The 21,556-nt window shown below is 42.1% G+C and overlaps 1 protein-coding gene across 13 annotated transcripts in view; it reads left to right on the top strand.

Moving 5' to 3' along the window:
- The window catches only part of LOC111963790 (zinc finger MIZ domain-containing protein 2), a 42,306-nt gene that overhangs the window by 9,375 nt on the left and 11,375 nt on the right, over window positions 1-21,556 (top strand). For 12 of the 13 annotated variants that reach the window (XM_023987314.2, XM_070443526.1, XM_070443525.1 and 9 more), the window contains exons 2-8: window positions 14,138-14,190; window positions 14,397-14,486; window positions 15,308-15,422; window positions 15,795-15,985; window positions 19,655-19,826; window positions 20,419-20,667; window positions 20,782-20,967. In XM_023987314.2, coding sequence (XP_023843082.1) covers window positions 14,437-14,486; window positions 15,308-15,422; window positions 15,795-15,985; window positions 19,655-19,826; window positions 20,419-20,667; window positions 20,782-20,967 — 963 coding nt within the window. In that variant the 5' untranslated portion in view covers window positions 14,138-14,190; window positions 14,397-14,436. Of the gene's footprint in view, window positions 1-14,137; window positions 14,191-14,396; window positions 14,487-15,307; window positions 15,423-15,794; window positions 15,986-19,654; window positions 19,827-20,418; window positions 20,668-20,781; window positions 20,968-21,556 lie in introns of those variants that run through there. The other variant, XM_070443528.1, reaches the window with a different exon arrangement.

Below are 21,556 nucleotides of genomic sequence, written 5' to 3'. Positions count from 1 at the left end.
CAGGATATTATAGATATTGAAACCTGTGTGTGCGGCTCGGTCAGTGAGTCAGAAATGTGGGTGGGACTCCCTCTGACACACGTAGCTGTTCTGTCTCCATGCAAAACCCCCTCAGAAAGCAGTGACGCAGCTGACGGAGGCACACGCGTTGTCTATGTAAGAGGGAAAACGAGGTAGTGGTTGGACAGTCAGGTGGTGTTTTGGTCTGGGAGAGATGGTAGTGCGAGGAGAGGGGGAAGGAGAGGGAACAGTGTGTTCTGTTCATCACAGCACTGGAACAGTCTGAGCTACTATTCCCTCACAAGCGCACTGACACAAGGTTGAAGGGGGGCAATTCCATGGTAGCGTAATTGCTCTGAGACTCCGTTTTTTTTAAATTTTTTACTTAAAATGTGTGCCAAACAAACATTGATTTAAAAGTTCAACTCTATGCAGAAGTACACTTAACCATTTTTTTAAATTGAAAATGTTAAACATTTACTGGAATTTCGGTCAAATACATTTTGTGTCCACGTAAAAAAAAGTAACATCTTTTAATAATTCGTAGTAGATATTTAGCGGMTAAGTTTCAATGTCTGCAGTAAGAATGGGGTGTCGGCTATGACATGACACATTGACTCTCTCTTGATCTCTCTTGATTATTGAACTACAGTAATGGAATTTGTGGTAATGGAATTTCATCATGGGTCCCTGATCTGTACGACACACAAATACATCATTATTGATATGAATGTAATTCTCTTCGTGGTGATGTACCCTAAATATGTACACAAGGTAGAAATATGCAATATCTTCCTTAGTATATTTGGGTGTTCTACTACAAACTGGCTATTATTTTAATGAGCTCTGCCCCTAAAAAAGACCCAATTTGGTTGGTCCAGACCAAATCTGAAACAATCGTAGATGTCTGATTCACAAATTTGGACATCAAAGTACAGCATAACACAATACTGAACAGTAGTGTACAGTAACGTATAGTTTAGGGCTGACCCCATTTAGTCGATTGTTTGGTCATTAGGCTGTTGGTTGACCGAGAATTTCTTTAGTCAGAGCAGTTGCAAAAAAAAWTGTCTTGATTGACACCTGTCTCAGTGGACTAATCCATTGCGGAGGCCYAAGGGATGGCACACCAGTATCAGCAGTAGTACATTTACCATGAATTCCCACTTGTAATCAACAATGTTTGTTTGATTACCATAATTTCTGTTAATGCWTTCAATCTGGGGCACAACTTTGGTTTTTGAAGTGGGGGGGGACATTATTTTTTATATAAGTACAAAAGTGTGTATATTTTATTTATTAGGGATGCACGATATATCGGTGAACATATCGGAATCGGCCGACATTAGCTAAAAATGCCAACATCGGTATCGGACCGATGTTAAAAACCGATGTCAAAGCTACAGTGCATAKCTATATAACGTAGGTACATGACGTACACGTGCAACACTGCATTCCTAGCCTAGCCCATGATGTTTGCTGTGTGGATCGAGCAGTCAACACGTTGAGCAGTCATTTCAAAGAGTAAGAACATTTCAGCGAGGCAACTCAAAGGCGAAGTCCATTAACGCCAAGATAATGGGATTTATTGCCCTTGACAGTCAACCGTTCTCTGTCGTGGGTGATGTTGTCTTTCGCCGACTGGTCGAGGACCGGTATACACTACCAAGTGCACTATTTTTCAGATGTTGCCTTACCAGAGTTACACAGTAATAGCGGCACTGCTATTKGCTTCACGACATACATACTATGGAATGCCGTTTGGGTCTTTCGTGTCAAATGATACAGTAGCACTGTAAAAGCTGTACAAAAATGTCTGCAAACAGCCACGGACGATGTGTTTACAATACTGCGTTGGTAATAAAGCATTATTTGTTCGACCGCAACTTCTGGGGTAGCTAGCTTTAGCTTGGTACCTAGCTAGCACCAGTACAACCAGCCTGAAAACAATGACCAGTAGAAACTGCAGTCATTTTCATTATACTTAGCAATGATTTAGGAATCCTTGTGAGTAAATATTAGCTWGGTTTCTACTTGTTGTTAGCCTATTGAAATTGAACAGRTAGCCAGCTACTTAAACCCGTTGCCCAAAGTTAAAGTTATAAGCAGCCAGCTTGCTTCATCTGGCTAGTGAGGCTCGACCGGACCGGGTTATGTATTGTGAAGCTAGCCACAATAAGGATTAGACACAACAGTGGATTTTGCGGTTTGCCTTCAAAATAAAAGTATGTCATTGACAGTGACGCAAATTATTACAAATAGTAGAATTATGCCATACTTTTATTTTGAAGGCTAACCGAAAAGTCCACTATTGTGGCTAATACTTGTGGCAAGCTTCATATAGATGGGTCCGACCACCYTTRATCAAATAAGAACTGTCTTATAAATTAGGGTTATTTTAGATGACACCAAGCTATGTAGTTAGCTAGGTAACTATAGCTACTGAAACAGATTATGTTGTTTTGCTATGTTTTTGTGGAAGAACATTGTTTGCATCCATGAGCTAGCTAGCTTTCTTTATGACCAGCACTGTAGGTGCGAGAGAACTTTACCAGCATCATAGCAWACGTATCGATGAATCATTGTGACATATGAAATACGAGTGGCTGTGTAATAACTACGMAAGAAAATGTATGAATCGCGTTAAACTATTTGTATTTATTATAGATCCCCCATTAGCTGCTGCCTACATTCACAGATTTCACAACACTGTGCCCTCAGGCCCCTACTCCACCACTACCACATATCTACAGTACTAAATCCGTGTGTGTGTGTGCGCATGTCTGTGCCAATGTTTGTGTTGCTTCACAGTCCATGCTGTTCCATAAGGTGTTTTTTWAAATCTAATTTTACTGCTTGTGTCAGTTACTTAATCTGGAATAGAGTTCCATGTAGTCATGGCTCTATATAGTACTGTGTGCCTCCCATAGTCTGTTCTGGACTTGGGGACTGTGAAGAGACCTCTTGTGGCATGTCTTGTGGGGTATGCATGGGTGTCRGAGCCTTGTGCCAGTAGTTTAGACAGACAGCTCGGTGCATTCAACATGTCAATACCTCTCATAAATAAAAGTAGTGATGAAGTCAATCTCTCCTCCACTTTCAGCCAGGAGAAATGTACATGTATATTATTAATATTAGCTCTCTGTGTACGTCCAAGGGCCAGCCGTGCTGCCCTGTTCTGAGCCAATTGCAATTTTCCTTAGTCTTTTTTTTGTGGCACCTGACCACACGACTGAACAGTAGTCAAGGTGCGACAACTAGGGCCTGTAGGACCTGCCTTGATGATAGCTTTGTTAAYAAGGCAGAGCATCGCTTTATTATAGACAGACTTCTCCCCATCTTAGCTACTACTGCATCAATATGTTTTGACTGTGACAGTTTACAATCTAGTGTTACTCCAAGCAGTTTAGTCATTTCAACTTGCTCAATTTCCACATTTTATTTATTACAAGATTTAGTTGAGGGTTAAGGTTTAGCGAGTGTTTTGTTCCAACTACAACTAAAAGCATTGTATAAATGTTTATGGCTAACTTGTTCCTTGCCACCCACTCTGAAACTAACTGCAGCTCTTTGTTGGGTGTTGCAGTCATTTCAGTCGCTGTAGTAGCTGACGTGTATAGTGTTGAGTCATCTGCATACATAGACACTCTGGCTTTACTCAGTCAGTGGCATGTCGTTAGTAAAAAGCAAGAGGCCTACACAGCAACCCGGGGGAATTCCTGATTCGAACAGGATTATATTTGATAGACTTCCATTAAAGGACACCCTCTGTGTTCTGTTAGACATGTAACTATTTATTCACATTATAGCAGGGGGTGTAAAGCCATAACACATACATTTTTTCCAGCAGCAGACTATGATCAATAATGTCAAAAGCTGCACTGAAGTCTAACAGTATGTTTTACTGGTATTATGTGACTTGCAGTCATATTCAGGTCCTGATCGGTCAAGAAACTTTTTTGACACGTCACATTATGTTATTTGATGTGTGTCTTTGTTGACATGCAAAGATCCAAACGGCGTTCCAAAGAAATCCTGGTTAAGAATTAAACGACTGAACATATGAACAACGAAACAGCAGAGCAAGTTAGTGAAAGATGGGTTTTGATTATGTTTTACTGGTAGTGTGTGTGTAACCTTTATTTAACTAGGCAAGTCGGTTAAGAACAAATTCTTATTTACAATGAAGGCCCCGACGACGCTGGGCAAATTGTGCGCCGCCCTATAGGACTCCCAATCACGTCCAGATGTGATACAGCCTGGATTCGAACCAGGGACTGTAATGACACCTCTTTCACTGAGATGTAGTGCCTTAGACCGCTGCGCCTGTGTGTGTGTTAACTATTTAATTGTACTAGAATGCTTAAAAGGTCGCAAAAATGTTAAATATTGGTTATCGGTATAATTTTGGGGGGGGCAAGGAAAATATCGGTATCAGCAAAAAATGTCATATCGGTGCATCACTAATATACATACACTTACTTCACCTGGAATACTTTCCCAACATTCTTGAAGGAGTTCCCACTTATGCTGAGCACTTTTGGGCTGCTTTTACTTCACTTTGCGGTCCAACTCATCCCAAACCAGCACAATTGGGTTGAGGTCGGGTGATTGAGAGGCCAGGTCATCTGATGCAGCACTCCATCACTCTCCTTCTAGGTCAAATAGTTCTTACACAGCCTGGAGGTGTGTTGGGTCATTATCCGGTTGAAAATCAAATGATAGTCCCACTAAGCGCAAACCAGTTGGAATGGTGTTTCGCTATAGAATGCTATGGWAGCCATGCTGTTTAAAACTTCTTGATGCACGGATCCCGTTACCGGGATCAATTATCAACAACAACCGCTAAACTGCAGAGCGCCAAATAAAAAATAAAAAATATATTTATAATCATGAAATCACAAGTGAAATATACCAAAACACAGCTTAGCTTGTTGTTAATCCACCTATCGTGTCATATTTTGAAAATATGCTTTACAGCGAAAGCAATCCAAGCGTTTGTGAGTTTATCAATCACTAGACAAAACACTAAGAACAGCTAGCCTTAAATTAGCTTGGTAACGAAAGTCAGAAAAGCAATAAAATTAATCGCTTACCTTTGATAATCTTCGGATGTTTGTACTCACGAGACGCCCAGTTACACAATAAATGTTATTTTTGTTCGATAAAGATTAGTTTTATAACCAAAAACCGCCATTTGGTTTGGCGCGTTATGTTCAGAAAACCACAGGCTCGTTCCGGTCCTGAAGGGCAGACACAAATTCCAAAAAGTATCCGTAATGTTCGTAGAAACATGTCAAAGGTTTTTTATAATCAATTCTCAGGTTGTTTTTAACATACATAATCGATAATATTTCAACCGGACGGTAACCTATTCAATACTACAGAGAAAGAAAATGTCGAGCTACATCTGTCGCGAGCAGGAACTAATCAAAGGACACCTGACGTGTTTTGAAAAATCTCGCTCATTTTTCAAAATTAAAGCTTGAAACTATGTCTAAAGCCTGGTCACAGCCTGAGGAAGCCATTGTAAAAGGAATCTGGTTGATACCCCTTTTAAATGGAGGAGGGGCAGGCAACGGAACAGGGATTTTTCCAAATAAAAAGCACTTCCGGGTTGGATTTCCTCAGGTTTTCGCCTGCAAAATCAGTTCTGTTATATTCACAGACAATGTTTTGACAGTTTTGGAAACTGTAGAGTGTTTTCTATCCTAATCTGTCAATTATATGCATATTCTAGCATCTGCACCTGAGAAATAGTCAGTTTACCTTGGGAACGTTATTTTTCCAAACATAAAAATTCTGCCCCCTAGCTGAAAGAGGTTAAGAGTGCCTTGAATTCTAAATAAATCAGTGTCACCAGCAAAGCACTCTCACACCTCTTCCACCGTGATTCACGGTGGGAACAACACGTGGAGATCATTTGTTCACCTACTCTGCGACTCAATGACACGGCGGTTGGAACCAAAAATCTAACATTTGGACTCGTCAGACCAAAGGACAGATTTCCACCGGTCTAATGTCCATTMCTCATGTTTCTTGCCCCAAGCAAGTCTTCTTATTATTGGTGTCCTTTTAGTAGTGGTTTCTTTTCAGCAATTTGACCATGAAGGCCTGATTTCACGCAGTCTCCTCTGGACAGTTTATGTTGATGTGTCTGTTACTTGAACTCTATTTGGGCTGCAATTTCTGAGGCTGGTAACTCTAATGAACTTATCCTCTGCAGCAGTGGTAACTCTGGGTCTTCCTTTCCTGTGGCGGTCTTCATTAGGGTTAGGGTTACGGTCCTCATTAGAGCAAGTTTCATCAAAGCGTTTGATGGTTTTTGCGACTGCACAGTTCTTGAAATGTTCCGCATTGACTGACCTTCATGTCTTAAATTAATAATGGACTGTCGTTTCTCTTTGCTTATTTGAGCTGTTCTTGCCATAATATGGACTTGGTCTTTTACCAAATACAGAACTTATGTTTCACTGTTGGATTACTCCAATATATTGGTATCACTCCACGGCGGAGTGATACACCCGAGGTGAGGATTTACAGATTTACTCCCGTGTACACRTGTGTCACGGCTGGGGTCAACTCCTATATATTTAATTTTTTATTTCACCTTTATTTAACCAGGTYGGCCAGTTGAGAACAAGTTCTCATTTACAACTGCGACCTGGCCAAGATAAAGCAAAGCAGTGCGACACAACATCAGAGTTACACGTAGAATAAACAAACGTACAGTCAATAACACAGTGTGTGCAAATGAGGTAAGATTAGGGAGGTAAGGCAATAAATAGGCGTTAGTGGCAAAGTAATTACAATTTAGCAATTAAACACTGGAGTGATAGATGTGCAGAAGATGAATGTGCAAGTAGAGATACTGGGGTGCAAAGGAGCAAATAAATAAAAACAAAATGGGGATGGGCTATTTACAGATGGGCTATGTACAGAGATATGAGTCTCCAGCTTCTGTGATTTTTGCAATTAGTTCCAGTCATTGGCAGCAGAGAACTGGAAGGAAAGGCGGCCAACGGAGGAATTGGCTTTGTGAAATATACCTGCTGGAGAGCGTGCTAGTGGTGGGTGCTGCTATGTTGACCAGTGAGCTGAGATAAGTCGGGGCTTTACCGAGCAAAGACTTGTAGATGACCTGGAGCCAGTGGGTTTGGCGACGAATATGAATCAAGMGCCAGCCAACGAGTGCATACAGGTCGCAGTGATGGGTAGTATATGTGGCTTTGGTGACAAAACGGATGGCACTGTGATAGACTGCGTCCAATTTGRTGAGTAGTGTTGGAGGCTATTTTGTAAATGACATCGTCGAGGATCGGCAGGATAGTCCGTTTTACAAGGGTATGTTTGGCAGCATATAGATCCCATGGCACACGTTCTCTTTCATTTTCTTGGCGGACGTCCGTATGGTTTGAGGTACAAACTTTCTGAAGTACGCTTGGTAAGTCACTGGGAAGTGTAATATCTTGCATGGAAGTATACTCACATGGCCAGCCCCTCTTCTTGAGCGCTCCACTCGCTGCGCACGGTTGATCTGTACCTTCCGCCCGTGGTTTGTCGTGCTTGTGTTTCGTTAGCGTTACACTACAACTCCGTGTGCATCCTTTAATATATTGGTGGCTCTTGCTGCAACAACTATATTTACCTTCCCCAACTTGCTGACTGGCTTGTTCTGTGTGTGGTGTGAATTGCTTAACAACTTGCCGACTGYCTTTCCCACATGGGTCCTCTGCTAATTACCCTACAAAGTTTATTTTTTCTTGTTCTTTCCCCTGCAGAATGTAAGAGTATCGTGGTGGGACCAAAAAAACGGATACCGAATAATCTGCCGTTAAAAAAACAACAACATATTTGTAATAATGACAATTACAACAATACTGAATGAACAATGAACACTTATTTTAACTTAATATAATACATCAATAAAATAAATTATGAAACATGTTCAATTTGGTTTAAATAAAGCAAAAACAAAGTGTTGGAGAAGAAATTAAAAGTGCAATGTGTGCCATGTAAAAAAGCTAATGTTTAAGTTCCTTGCTCAGAACATATGAAATCTGGAGGTTCCTTTTAACATGAGTCTTCAATATTCCCAGGTAAGACGTTTTAGGTTGTAGTTATTATAGGACTATTTCTCTCTATACCATTTGTATTTCATATACCTTTGACTATTGGATGTTCTAATAGTTACTTTAGTATTGCCAGCCTAATCTCGGGAGTTGATAGGCTTGAAGTCATAAACAGCACAATGCTTGAAGCATTGCAAAGAGCTGCTGGCAAACGCAGTAAAGTGCTGTTTGAATGAATGCTTACGAGCCTGCTGCTGCCTACCACCGCTCAGTCAGACTGCTCTATCAAATCATAGATTTAATTATAATATAATAACACACAAAGAAAGATGCGCAGGGTCCCTGCTCATCTGCGTGAACGTGCCTTAGGCATGCTGCAAGGAGGCATGAGGACTGCAGATGTGGCCAGGGCAATAAATTGCATTGTCCGTACTGTGAGACGCCTAAAACAGCACTACAGGGAGACAGGACGGACAGCTGATCGTTCTCGCAGTGGCAGACCACGTGTAACAACACCTGCACAGGATCGGTACAGCCGAACATCACAGCTGCGGGACAGGTACAGGATGGCAATAACAACTGCCCGAGTTACACCAGGAACGCACAATCACTCCATCAGTGCTCAGATTGTCCGCAATAGGCTGAGAGTGGCTGGACCCTAACCCTCACCAGACATCACAGGCAACAACGTCGCCTATGGGCACAAACCCACTGTTGCTGGACCAGACAGGAATGGCAAAAAGTGCTCTTCACTGACGAGTCGCGGTTTTGTCTCACCAGGGGTGATGATTGGATTRGTGTTTATCGTTGAAGGAATTAGCGTTACAGCGAGGCCTGTACTCTGGAGCGGGATCGAGGTGGAGGGTCCGTCATGGTCTGGGGCGGTGTGTCACAGCATCATCGGACTGAGCTTGTTGTCATTGTAGGCAATTTCAACGCCCTGCATTACACGGAAGACATCCTCCCTCATGTGTTACCCTTCCTACAGGCTCATCCTGACATGACCTTCCAGCATGACAATGCCACCAGCCATACTGCTCGTTCTGTGCGTGATTTCCTACAAGACAGGAATGTCAGTGTTCTGCCATGGCCAGCGAAGAGCCCGGGTCTCAATCCCATTGAGCACGTCTGGGACCTGTTGGATCGGAGGGTGAGGGCTTGGGCCATTCCCCCCAGAAATGTCCGGGAATTTGCAGGTGCCTTGGTGAAAGAGTGGGATAACATCTCCCAGCAAGAACTGGCAAATCTGGTGCAGTCCATGAGAAGGAGATGTACTGCAGTACTTAATGCAGCTGGTGGCCACACCAGATACTTTTGATTTTGACCCCCCCCCCCTTGTTCAGGGACACATTACTCCATTTCTGTTTGTCACATGTCTGTGGAACTTGTTCAGTTTGTCTCAGTTGTTGAATCTTATGTTCATACAAATATTTACACATTAAGTTTGCTGAAAATAAACGCAGTTGACAGTGAGGACATTTTCTTTGAGTTTATTGGGGTGATCCAAATGGCTCACATAACCGTGGTTACTATACCAACCCTACCCTATACCAACCCTACCTTGTCACAACACAACTGATTGGCTCAAACGCATTAAGAAGGAAAGAAATTCCACAAATGTAACTTTTTAAAAGCATTCCAGGTGACTACCTCATGAAGCTGGTTGAGAGAATGCCAAGAGTGTGCAAAGCTGTCATCAAGTCAAAGGGTGGCTACTTTGAAAAATCTCAAATATATAATATAGTTTGATTTGTTTAACACTTTTTTGGGGGGGTTACTACATTATTCCATATGTGTTATTTCATAGTTTTGATGTCTTCACTATTGTTCTACAATGTAGAAAATAGTAAAAAATAAATAAAAAATTCCTTGAATGAGTAGGTGTGTCAACTTTTGTGTGTATAGATATTTTTTGGGATCCAGTCGGATAAACACTCCAAACAACCTCCCTGGCCACTGAGGCGTCTGCATGGTCTAAAGCACACTGTTGCCTCGTTTTGTATCACATTCAATGATAACTGGGGGGGACAAAAATGCTAAATCAGAATGTGGTGGGGGGAGTTATTAGTCTTTTACAGTTCTCATTGTTGTAGTGGACACATTGTTTGCAGAGCGCACAACCTAGGCTACACTTGTGYGAAACAAGTTTTGGTTTATTTCATTCCATTTACAAGTTGTCAATTTATTCGTTGTGTTTTTGTTTTGAGCGCTCCTGTCGATGTTGAGTAAGGAGGACGCACATCTGATTACGCATAGAAGTAAGGCTACCTGGCCTGCGCGCAAATGTAGGCTTATAAATGTGCCCATTTGATGGGGATCTGATAGTATTGTATTTCTGATTTTCTTAACTCGRCACCGAAAATTAGCCGTGGAGTTTCTCCAAAGTCATTTTTTCTTCACCTCAAATAGCAAGTAAATTAACTCTGTTTTTACATCCATTGAATGACAATAGTTCCTCAATGTAGCCTATTGGAAATATATTTTAGAGCTCTCTCCCTTTCGATAACCACTCCCTTTGAAAGGGGAAAAAAATGTCATGCTCTGATCAGGTGGAAATGTCATAAAATAGGCCTACTTGAATACTTCTCATCCCTTGCTCAAATACAGCTGTGTCTGTCTGGAGCACTGTGGTGCAGAAAACTGAGGGTCCAGAATATTTTCTACAATGTTGCAAGTTTGTTAGCATAAGCTGGCTGGACCAAATTGATAGTTTCATGTTCTTTGCAGACAGGCCATGCGTAGCCAATGTGATTTGTTTTATCAGGATATTGTCTACCTGCAGGCTTCAATGTCTTTATTTGTTTGCTTTGTAGGCTATTTGACATAGTTGGCAATAGCAATAGAAGTTACTTTTAGATTTGTATAATTTTAATTCCGATATATTTAGTATTAATTACATGACAATGATTTTGAGATACGAAGACTATTTTAAAATAAATGAATGTGCATATGAAAATCATAAATGGCACGCAGATTGGTAGATAAAGAAAATTGGCACTCCAAATGGAAAAGGTTGCCGACCCCAGGTGTAGTCTATTACCGTCAACTTCTGGAGCGTAAGAGACAATTTATGCTTGATCTGAAAATGTGGTCAGAGGCACCATATGGATGGTGTGACGAAATAGCGGAGCCTCTGACGGCAGGCAGAGGCCAAATTGAGCTCCGTACCGCATCATCATGTGCCTCTCAAATTTTGTAACAATGCAGAGGGCTCTGAATAGCTCCGCATTGACATGATTGGTGGGCGGGAGGTCTTGTATAAACACAAACTCACTTCCTTGACAACTTCCTTTACAACGGCTCTGTTTTTCTCTGCGAAATGTAAAAAGTATGTATACCCTGACTTCTGTAGAGGCCATATCACCATAAATGCTGCATGGCCAATGCAGACATTGGATGGACCACGCAGAACCTTTAATGTCAGTATCTGTGAAYACACATAGGGTGTGTCTATATATGGAAAAAATACGTTTTAAAATTTCGATTCGTCGATAGAACAGACTACTCTTGGTCGACCAATATTTMATTTTTTTGTCCGCGACAACCCTAGTATAGTTAAGTACATTCTGGTGTACTCAACTATACATTACTTTACTCTGTGCTGTACTGTACTAAACTATACTTTTCTTTACTGTCCAAACTTGTGAACTTAACTGTAGTTTTACTATGATTTCCAGTTGTAGCGAATTTTAAATTGCACAAATTCGGTTACCATGTCGTTCAGTTTAGGTCCGTAGGCAGCTTCCTCATTTGCTGTTCTCTTAAATTCTCTTAGCTTTCAATTTGTCACCAAATTTAACATGCTCCTATGAACTTCATGTTGGGTCCTTCACGGAAATGGCCAGGGAACTAATATCGATATAGAAGGTGTCTGTTTGGTWACTCACTCTACATAGGGCGGCAGGTAGCCTAGTGGTTAGAGCMTTGGGCCAGTAACCGAAAGATTGCTAGATCGAATTCCCGAGTTGACAAGGTAAAAATCTGTTGTTCTGCCCCTGAAAAATGCAGTCAACCCACTGTTCCTAGGCCGTCATTGTAAATAAGAATTTGTTCTTAARGGACTTGCTTAGTTCAATAAAGGTTAATTAAAAATAATACCCCCCCCCCACACAATCAAATATGATTTGTCACATGCATCGTATACAACAGGTTTGGAATTTACAGTGAAATGCTTACTTACAAGCCCTTAACCAACAATGCAGTTTAAAGAAAATACCTAAAAAAACGTTACATAATTAAAGCGCAACAGTAAAATAACAATAGCGAGGCTAATATACACACACTGCTCCATCTGCGGGGTGTCTGACCCAATTCTGTGAGGAGAGTAACACTGACGTTGGCAACAAATTGGGGAAAGGGGATATCTAGTCTGCATAACTGAATGCATTCAACCGAAATGTGTCTTCCGCATTTAACCCAGCCCSGCTGAATCAGAGGTGCGGGGGTGCTGCCTTAATCCACATCCACGTTACTGTCCCAATGCTCTAACTGCTAGGCTACCTGCCGCCACTTTAGCCTGTCAATTAGCGGAGTGTCGTGGAAATTCACAACTATGGATTTTTCCCTCACAGGAGTTTACTCTGAGATTAAGCGTAATTTACTGCGAAAGAGAGAGATCGGGATGGAGAGGMTGATTAAGGGGAAATTGTATTGAAAGCCTGCTCTCTCGGCAGTTAACGAGCTTGTATGTGTTTCAGGGTTTCTATGAGTAAAATGTTGCGCATTTAACGAGTTCTGTTGCGCAATTTTAGAGATTAGAATATCTTTCCACGTTTACTTTTCCTCAGCCAACAAGAGTAAGGAACAGCAAAATCACTAGCCGATGTCAATGTAGGCCTACCATCCCCCATAGGTGAAACGTGGATATATTCTATTGGTTAGCTTGCTGTTCTGTGCGAGGAAGAAATGACCCATTCAAACAAACTGGACAGTTGTGGGACGATAGAGCCCATATTCATACAACCAGTGAGCTAAGTAAAACAAAAACAAACGTAAGAAGCAATGAGGCTCATGCAACAGATCAGAACATTTAGCTTAAAATGTTGATAAACTATTATTTATTCACATTATAAGCGCAGCAGTGTGCACAAGTGTTGGCACAAGGCAGTAAATTGGCTACGCATAAATGTTAGTTCCATAATGCAATTAGCCGGGAAACATTGTCAAAAGCGCACCGCACCATGCGAGCGGTTTCATGAGACTGAGATTWAAATATCTGTTTAGAAATTTGGATAAAGGGGAGCTCTAAAGGTGCGACAACTAGCATGGGTTTCTAATATTACTAGGATWGCGCCTTTGGCTACTGGACAATGGAAGTTTGATTTTGAAAACCAATAGAACATGAGCGAAATAGGCTTTACTGGTTCCAATGGCATTCTCCAGCCTATAAAATAATTGCCTGTACGTTTGGTTGTATTTTGTCTAGGCTACTTTGTGAAGCGAGGTAAYCCATGCCTCATAATATGTAGTAAAACGTTCAGGTTTCAAACAAGTATGCTTTGAAAATGCATACTTCCTCCAGTTCCTCCAGCTCATTGCAAAGTGTTGTGTGATGAGCTGAAGCCTGCCTGCCTACCTTTGCCTAAGTACTTGAATGGCAAATGGGAAGCGAGCTTCAATTACCAGTTGAGAAATAAAACTAGTAGCTCTTTTCAATCATGGCCATCAGTGTTTTTAACACGCGATTGGATTTAGAATTGTTGCGCAATGATGGGGCTAATAAAAGCACGTTTCACGACAGCAGCAACAAACTGTAGCAGTAGCTCTCGCGCTACATCGACTGGTATTTGAATCAATTAATAGGCAAAAATCTATTTTCGCAATGGGATTTATTTTCTTCTCCCTGGCAATTGGCGGTGGCAATTTTATTTATCAGCTCTTCATATATTTTTTTGGCRCAAAAGCCGGCTATTAGGGTGTGTAAGGCTGCCTCTTCATTTGCTGTTCTCTTGAATTCCTGTAGAAATCAAAGAGCTAAATTTAGACCCTGCTGCCTGCCCCTCCCTTCTATGAGAACCATTATGCCAGGCAGTAATAGGCTAACTCTTTCGCTCTCTCTCACACAGACCAACAGACAGACCGAGATACACACAGAGCAGAAGCTAAAGGGGAGAGGAAGGTAAGCGTGTGTGTGTGTGGCTATGAAAGGTGGTGAAGTTACTGCTTCAGTTCAATGCGATGAGTCGATTCGATCAGCTTTATTTACATGATATTGTTGATAACAAGAACACGATAATACATGGCATAATGAATAATTACACGATTGAAAAGAACAAGAACACAACAACACATAACATACCGTTTCAATACTTCTCTCTCTCTTAGGCTGCCTGTCAGGGTCTCATTGATCCCCCCCGTTCCTCCGATGAACCCCCTCAACTCCATGAAACCCGGTCTGCCTCCCACTCCGCACAGGTACACACACACACACACACACTCTGAATGTCTCAGAGAGGAAGTGCTGAGTGCATTGTCCTCAGACAAACCGTTAGTTGTCTTCTGGTTGGCTTTCACCGCTCCCGCTATTGGCTGGGCTCTGAGACTCATTGGCTGCTGCTGGCGCTGGAGCGCTGGTTTCCTGTACCAGCGAGATCACGTCCTGTGATTTCAGTTGAGGGAGTGGAGGGTAACCTCAGTCCCACACACACACACACACACACACTCAGGGGCCTCTTGTCAGCATTGCTACCCTTACCAGTTTCTACGTGACTGCTTTGTTGTTGTTATGGAAATTTTGTTTAAGTGCCTCTTGAGTATGTGCTGTGGCACAAGTTATTCAACTCTTACAAAGACTCCCACTAGTTTTCCTCTTCAACAAACAAATAGTCTAATGCAGGGGTTCCTAAAGTTTTTCATAACTTTCAATCTGGAAATCTAAGTTCGTTCTATCTGCACTAATCTGAAAAGAACTGTATAGGTGAGAGTACTATGGTATGTATACTTCCACCTACCAGGTATTTGCTTCCCCCTGTCCAGTGTCTGTATGTATCGAGCGTCTCAGAGTATGAGTGCCGATCTAGGATCAGCCCCCCCCCCATCTTATTCATTTTGATTTAAAACACAAAACTGATCCTAAATCAGCACCCGGATTCTGACATGCTTGATGCACAAGGCCCAGGTCTTTCACGATCTCAGTGCAGATGGAGAGGAAGCCACATTCACTATTGAGATCCACCCTACTGCTGTACATGAATCCATCCCATAATGCCTTTGCTTCCTGGCTCTATCTTCCTTAGTGACGGTAACTTCCTGTATGACTCTGCCTCCTGGCAACAAGGCACCAATCAACAGCCAGGAGCACTCTCCGTGGTAACTACCGTCTGGGGCGTGACCAATCCCTCGCACAGCCAGGTAACAACCAGCCAATCATGGCTCTCCTTCCTTTCTCTCACCCATCCTTCTTAACTGTCTCTAATCCATCATTCTATCATCCCCTCCTTTCAACCAGTCAATCTATTTATTTAAACTTAATTTATCAAGGAGAGCAAATATATTTTGCCACGTTCCAGGTTGCCTACATAGCAGCTGTGCACCAAAACTCACAAGGCCTGAATGGAGTGTATAACTATCAGAATCCGCATCAATGGTATTGCAATATATGACATGACAGTCATTAATTGTTTAATATGTAAAGCAGACAGTCTGGGATGTCACATGGCCTTTTTCTTCTTCTCTAACACTTTACTGTTTCCACTACCTCACTTCCTGTGTTTCCCCGTCTAGGTGTTTGGAGCGCCCATGGGTCCGGGCGGGAACTCTGGAGGTCACATGATGCAGAGCAGCAGTGGAGGTGGGGGGATGAGTCCCGGTATGAGCCACCAGTACCAGAGCTATGGTGATAAGGGCTACGGACAACCAGGCCTTTACGGCCGCCCCAACACCGCCTATAACCAAGCACCGCCATATGGACAGAGGTAAACATCTTTTGACTTGTTTTTATGGTATATGTTCACCAGGGTCTTGTTTATTGGGCACCAAACAGAGTGAAATGTAGACGTACTACCTGGGAAGTGTTCACTAGGCATGAAATGGAAGTAAATAGACTGAAAGCGGGTATGACTACTTGAACATACAGTTGAAGTCGGAAGTTTACATACACCTTAGCCAAATACATTTAAACTCAGTTTTTCACAATTCCTGACATTTAATCAGAGTAACAATTCCCTGTCTTAGGTCATTTATGATCACCACTTTTATTTTAAGAATGTGAAATGTCAGAATAATAGTAGTGATTTATTTCAGCTTTTATTTCTTTCATCACATTCCCAGTGGGTCAGAAGTTACACTCAATTAGTGTTTGGTAGCATTGCCTTAAACAATTTAAACTTTGGTCAAATGTTACGGGTAGCCTTCCACAAGCTTCCCACAATAAGTTGGGTGAATTTTGGCCCATTCCTCCTGACCGAGCTGGTATAACTGAGTCAAGTTTGTAGGCCTCCTTGTTCGCAAACGCTTTTTCAGTTCTGCCCACAAATGTTCTATAGGATTGAGGTCAGGGCTTTGTGATGGCCACTCCAATATAGAGGTCGACCGATTTATGATTTTTCAATACCGATTATTGGAGGACTAAAAAAAGCCGATGCCGTTTATTTATTTTTATTTATTTATTACAATTTATTTGTAATAATGACAATTACAACAATACTGAATGAACACTTATTTTAACTTAATATAATACATAAATAAAATAAATTTAGCCTGAAATAAATAATGAAACATGTTCAATTTGGTTTTTAAATAATGCAAAAACAAAGTGTTGGAGAAGAAAGTAAAAGTGCAATATGTGCCATGTAAGAAAGCTAACGTTTAAGTTCCTTGCTCAGAACATATGAAAGCTGGTGGTTCCTTTTAACATGAGTCTTCAATATTCCCAGGTAAGAAGTTTTAGGTTGTAGTTATTATAGGAATTATAGGACTATTTCTCTCTATACCATTTGTATTTCATTAACCTTTGACTATTGGATGTTCTTACAGGACTTTAGTATTGCCAGTGTAACAGTATAGCTTCCATCCCTCTCCTCGCTCCTACCTGCGCTCGAACCAGGAACACAACYACAACAGCCACCCTCGAAGCAGCGTTACCCATGCAGAGCAAGGGGAATTTGACGTTTGAAACACTATTAGCGCGCATCCCGCTAACTAGCTAGCCATTTCACATCGGTTACACCAGCCTAATCTCGGGAGTTGATAGGCTTGAAGCACACGAAAGCTTCTTGACAAAACGCAGGAAATTGCTGTTTGATTGAATGCTTACGAGCCTGCTGCTGCCTACCACCGCTCAGTCAGACTGCTCTATCAAATCATAGACTTAGTTGTAACATAATAACACACAGAAATACGAGCCTTAGGTCGTATCAGAAAGTATCATCTCGAAAACAAGACGTTTATTCTATCAGTGAAATACGGAACCGTTCCGTATTTATCTAACGGGTGGCATCCATAAGTCTAAATATTCCTGTTACATTGCACAACCTTCAATGTTATGTCATAATTACGTAAAATTCTGGCAAATAGGCGGCCCAAACTGTTGCATATACACTGACTCTGCGTGCAATGAACGCAAGAAGTGACACAATTTCACCTGGTTAATATTGCCTGCTAACCTGGATTTCTTTAACTAAATATGCAGGTTTAAAATATATACTTCTGTGTATTGATTTTAAGAAAGGCATTGATGTTTATGGTTAGGTACACATTGGTGCAACGATACGCACCGCATCGATTATATGCACGCAGGACACGCTAGATAAACTAGTAATATCATCAACATGTGTAGTTAACTAGTGATTTTAGATTGATTGATAGTTTTTATAAGATAAGTTTAATGCTAGCTAGCAACTTACCTTGGCTTCTACTGCATTCACGTAACAGGCAGGCTCCTAGGGGAGTGCAATGTAATCAGGTGTTAGAGCGTTGGACTAGTTAACTGTAAGGTTGCAAGATTGAAGGCCGTCATTGAAAATAAGAATGTATTCTTAATTGACTTGCCTAGTTAAATAAATATTAAATAAAGGTGTAAAAAAATAAAAAATATCGGCCAAATCGGTCTCCAAAAATACCGATTTCCGATTGTTATGAAAACTTGAAATCGGCCCTAATTAATCGGCCATTCCGATTAATCGGTCGACCTCTACTCCAATACCTTGACTTTGTTGTCCTTAAGCCATTGCTCACAACTTTGGAAGTATTCTTGGGGTCATTGTCCATTTGGAGACCCATTTGCAAGCAAGCTTTAACTTCCTGACTGATGTCTTGAGATGTTGCTTCAATATATCCACATAAATTTCCTACCTCATGATGCCATTTATTTTGTGAAGTGTACCAGTCCCTCCTGCAGCAAAGCACCCCCACAACATGATGCTGCCACCCACGTGCTTTACGGTTGGGATGGTGTTCTTCGGCTTGCAAGCCTCCCCCCTTTTCCTCCAAACATAACGATGGTCGTTATGGCCAAACAGTTTAAAAAAAAACATTCATCAGACCAGCGGATATTTCTCCAAAAAGTACGATCTTTGTCCCCATGTGCAGTTGCAAACTGTAGTCTGGCTCTTTTTATGACAGTTTTGGAGCAGTGGCTTGCTCCTTGCTGAAAGGCCTTTCAGGTTATGTCGATATAGGACTCATTTTACTGTGGATATAGTGCACTTTTCGCACCAAAGTACGTTCATCTCTAGGYGACAGAACGCGTCTCCTTCCTGAGTGCTATGACATCTGCGTGGTCCCATGGTGTTTATACTTGCATACTATTGTTGGTACATATGAACGTGGTACCTTCAGGCATTTGGAGATTGCTCCCAAGGATGAACAAGACTTGTGGAGGTCTACAATTTTTTTTTCTGGGGACTTGGCTGTTTTCTTTTGTTTTTCCCATGATATCAAGCAAAGAGGCACTGAGTTTGAAGGTAGGCCTTGAACTACATCCACAGATACACCTCCAATTGACGCAAATTATGTCAATTAGCCTATCAGAAGCTTCTAAAGCCATGACATAATTTTCTGGAATTTTCCAAGCTGTTTAAAGGCACAGTCAACTTAGTGTATGTAAACTTCTGACCCACTGGAATTGTGATACAGTGAAATAATCTGTCTGTAAACAATTGTTGGAAAAATGACTTGTGTCATGCACAAAGTAGATGTCCTAATCGATTTGCCAAAACTATAGTTTGTTGACAAGAAATTTGTGGAGTGGTTGAAAAACGAGTTTTAATGACTCCAACCTAAGTGTATATACACTTCTGACTTCAACTGTATATAAGAAACACTCATTTTCGTTTGCAAACTATTTTGCGAAAGTTGTTAATTTTCATTGCCCGAATGAAAACAACCCAGGGCTCCATTCAGTCGGTCAAACACGTGGGGATAATGTCAATAGCGTTTCATTAAGTCCTTACGTTTTCTCAATTTGCCTCCTTTTCCAAAACCAGTCGTTGAGAAGCTCAGAGGTCTTTCCCCTCTGACCTTCTCATCCAATGGGTTTGGAGAAGGAGGCGAGGAGAGAGGAATCAAGGAAATGCCATTGTTTATAGTGCTTGACCTTGGGAGTGAGTTCCAAATAATTCTATCTCTCTGTCTGTGTTTCTTAGTTACTCTAATAATGGTGGTGGCGGAGGGGGTATGGGCCAACGCCCTCCCTCTGACTTCACCCAGGCTGCTGCCGCCGCGGTTGCCGCTGCTGCTGCCACGGCGACCGCCACTGCTACGGCTACTGTTGCTGCCATCCAGGAGAAGCAGAATCAGGAACTGAACTATGGCCAGGTATGCGGCTAAGCCTCCTCGTGTGTGCGCACGCGTGTTATAGTTGGGACGATAAACCCCAAATTATCGACACGACGACAACGTGGACATTTTGCTGATATCATTCACTAGCTCTGCCACACACACACACACACACACACACACACACACACACACTTACTCCAGACTCCAGAGACATGGCTTTGATTAGAGAGAGAACATAAGTCTTTTCTAGCAGACTGTTTACACGTCTACACTCTGTCTCTAGGGAGAAACCACACTGTAAATCCTACAGGGAGTCTTCCATCTTTTCCTCTCTGTCTTCTGCCACAGTATTGTGTATCAGGGTTGGTGTCAAATCGAATTGAAGTCACACATGATTTTCATTTAAAAATGCTAACACATTTCAAATAAATAGTTTCTCCTTTTCAGTTTGAGAATTCATTGAAAATATATGCCCTTTTTTCTATATTTGAATTGGAATTTCTGTTTACTTCCTGAATTAACTGACTTCAATTCGAACCCCAATTCTGCCACTAGGTGTGTGTGCTCTGCGTTTTTATAGCATCTAGCCTCCCTCCCCTCTTGTTCTCCTCCTCTTCTCTCTCTTTAGATGGGTGGAGGCCCCTCCTACAGTACCCAGTTCCTGTCCCACCAGGGCCCCCAGCAGGGTGGCCCCCGTGGCCCCCCGGGCATGAGCCCCAGTGGGATGGTCCAGTCCCGGCCCGGGCAGCACCCCTCCATGGGGGGCATGGTGTACTCCTCGCACCCCTCCCAGGGTCAGGGCCAGAGGATGCCCCAGCAACACCCAGGRTACCCAGGAGTCCAACAACAAGGGCTCAAACGCCCCTACCAATCAGAGGTACAAAGCTGGAAAACACATGGGTGCTTGCAGACACACTAACACACTTCACATAAATTGTTTACTAGTTGCCACACACTCATACCTTCCATCTCTCCTCCGCCCCTCCCCCAGGGTTTCCCAGGGCAGCAGCAGTATGGTTCAGGGGGGATGTCTCCGTACCACGGTGGCCAGCCCCTCCAGTATCCCCCTGGCCCCCAGCAGCACCAGCCCCAGTCCCCCTCCTACCACCCCAGCCAGCGTATGCCCCCAATGGGGCAGTACCAGCAAGGTCCACCCAATCCTGCACAGTACTACAAGGTAAGCAGTGAGACCACACACACAAACACTAGTTAAAGGAGCAATCAACAGTTGCTACATTTTTTAATTTTTTTATATGCTATTTACACATTTGATTCTTGGAAGAACATGACTTTTAAATGCCCCACGGTCTTAGTTCAACTGTTGTACCCCGTGAAAACTCAAAATATAAACTTGTTTTACTCCAATGTCTATAAACAAAGTAAATGTAAACAAACACTAATATAGCTTCAAAACTGGGTTAAAACTATAATTTTGATGTCATGGATGYTCAGTCCTTGCATCTATAGCGCTGTCTGTGAATTTGAGTGGTTACATTTCTCCAGCCCTCAGCTTTTAACAAAACGGGCAGGGAAAAGTGCTTTGTTATTTTGTTTCTACTGCTGATTGCCGCGTTAAGCTATGAATGTGTATTTCAAAGGATTCGAGCCTTTTTAACCTGGCCCCGAAGAGACTTTTCCTTGACATGTTTGTAGTGTAGAGACAGGATCTAGCATCAAACCTGACCAGGCCCTGCATTCACAAAGCGTCTCAGAATAGGAGAGCTGATCTCGGATCAGTTTTGCCTGTTAATGTGTGTGTGTGTTTT

This window comes from Salvelinus sp. IW2-2015, linkage group LG5, assembly GCF_002910315.2.
Source record: "Salvelinus sp. IW2-2015 linkage group LG5, ASM291031v2, whole genome shotgun sequence".
NCBI lineage: Eukaryota > Metazoa > Chordata > Actinopteri > Salmoniformes > Salmonidae > Salvelinus > Salvelinus sp. IW2-2015.
The sequence above is the reverse complement of the archived record's forward strand: the minus strand, read 5'-3'. Positions and strand labels throughout refer to the sequence as shown.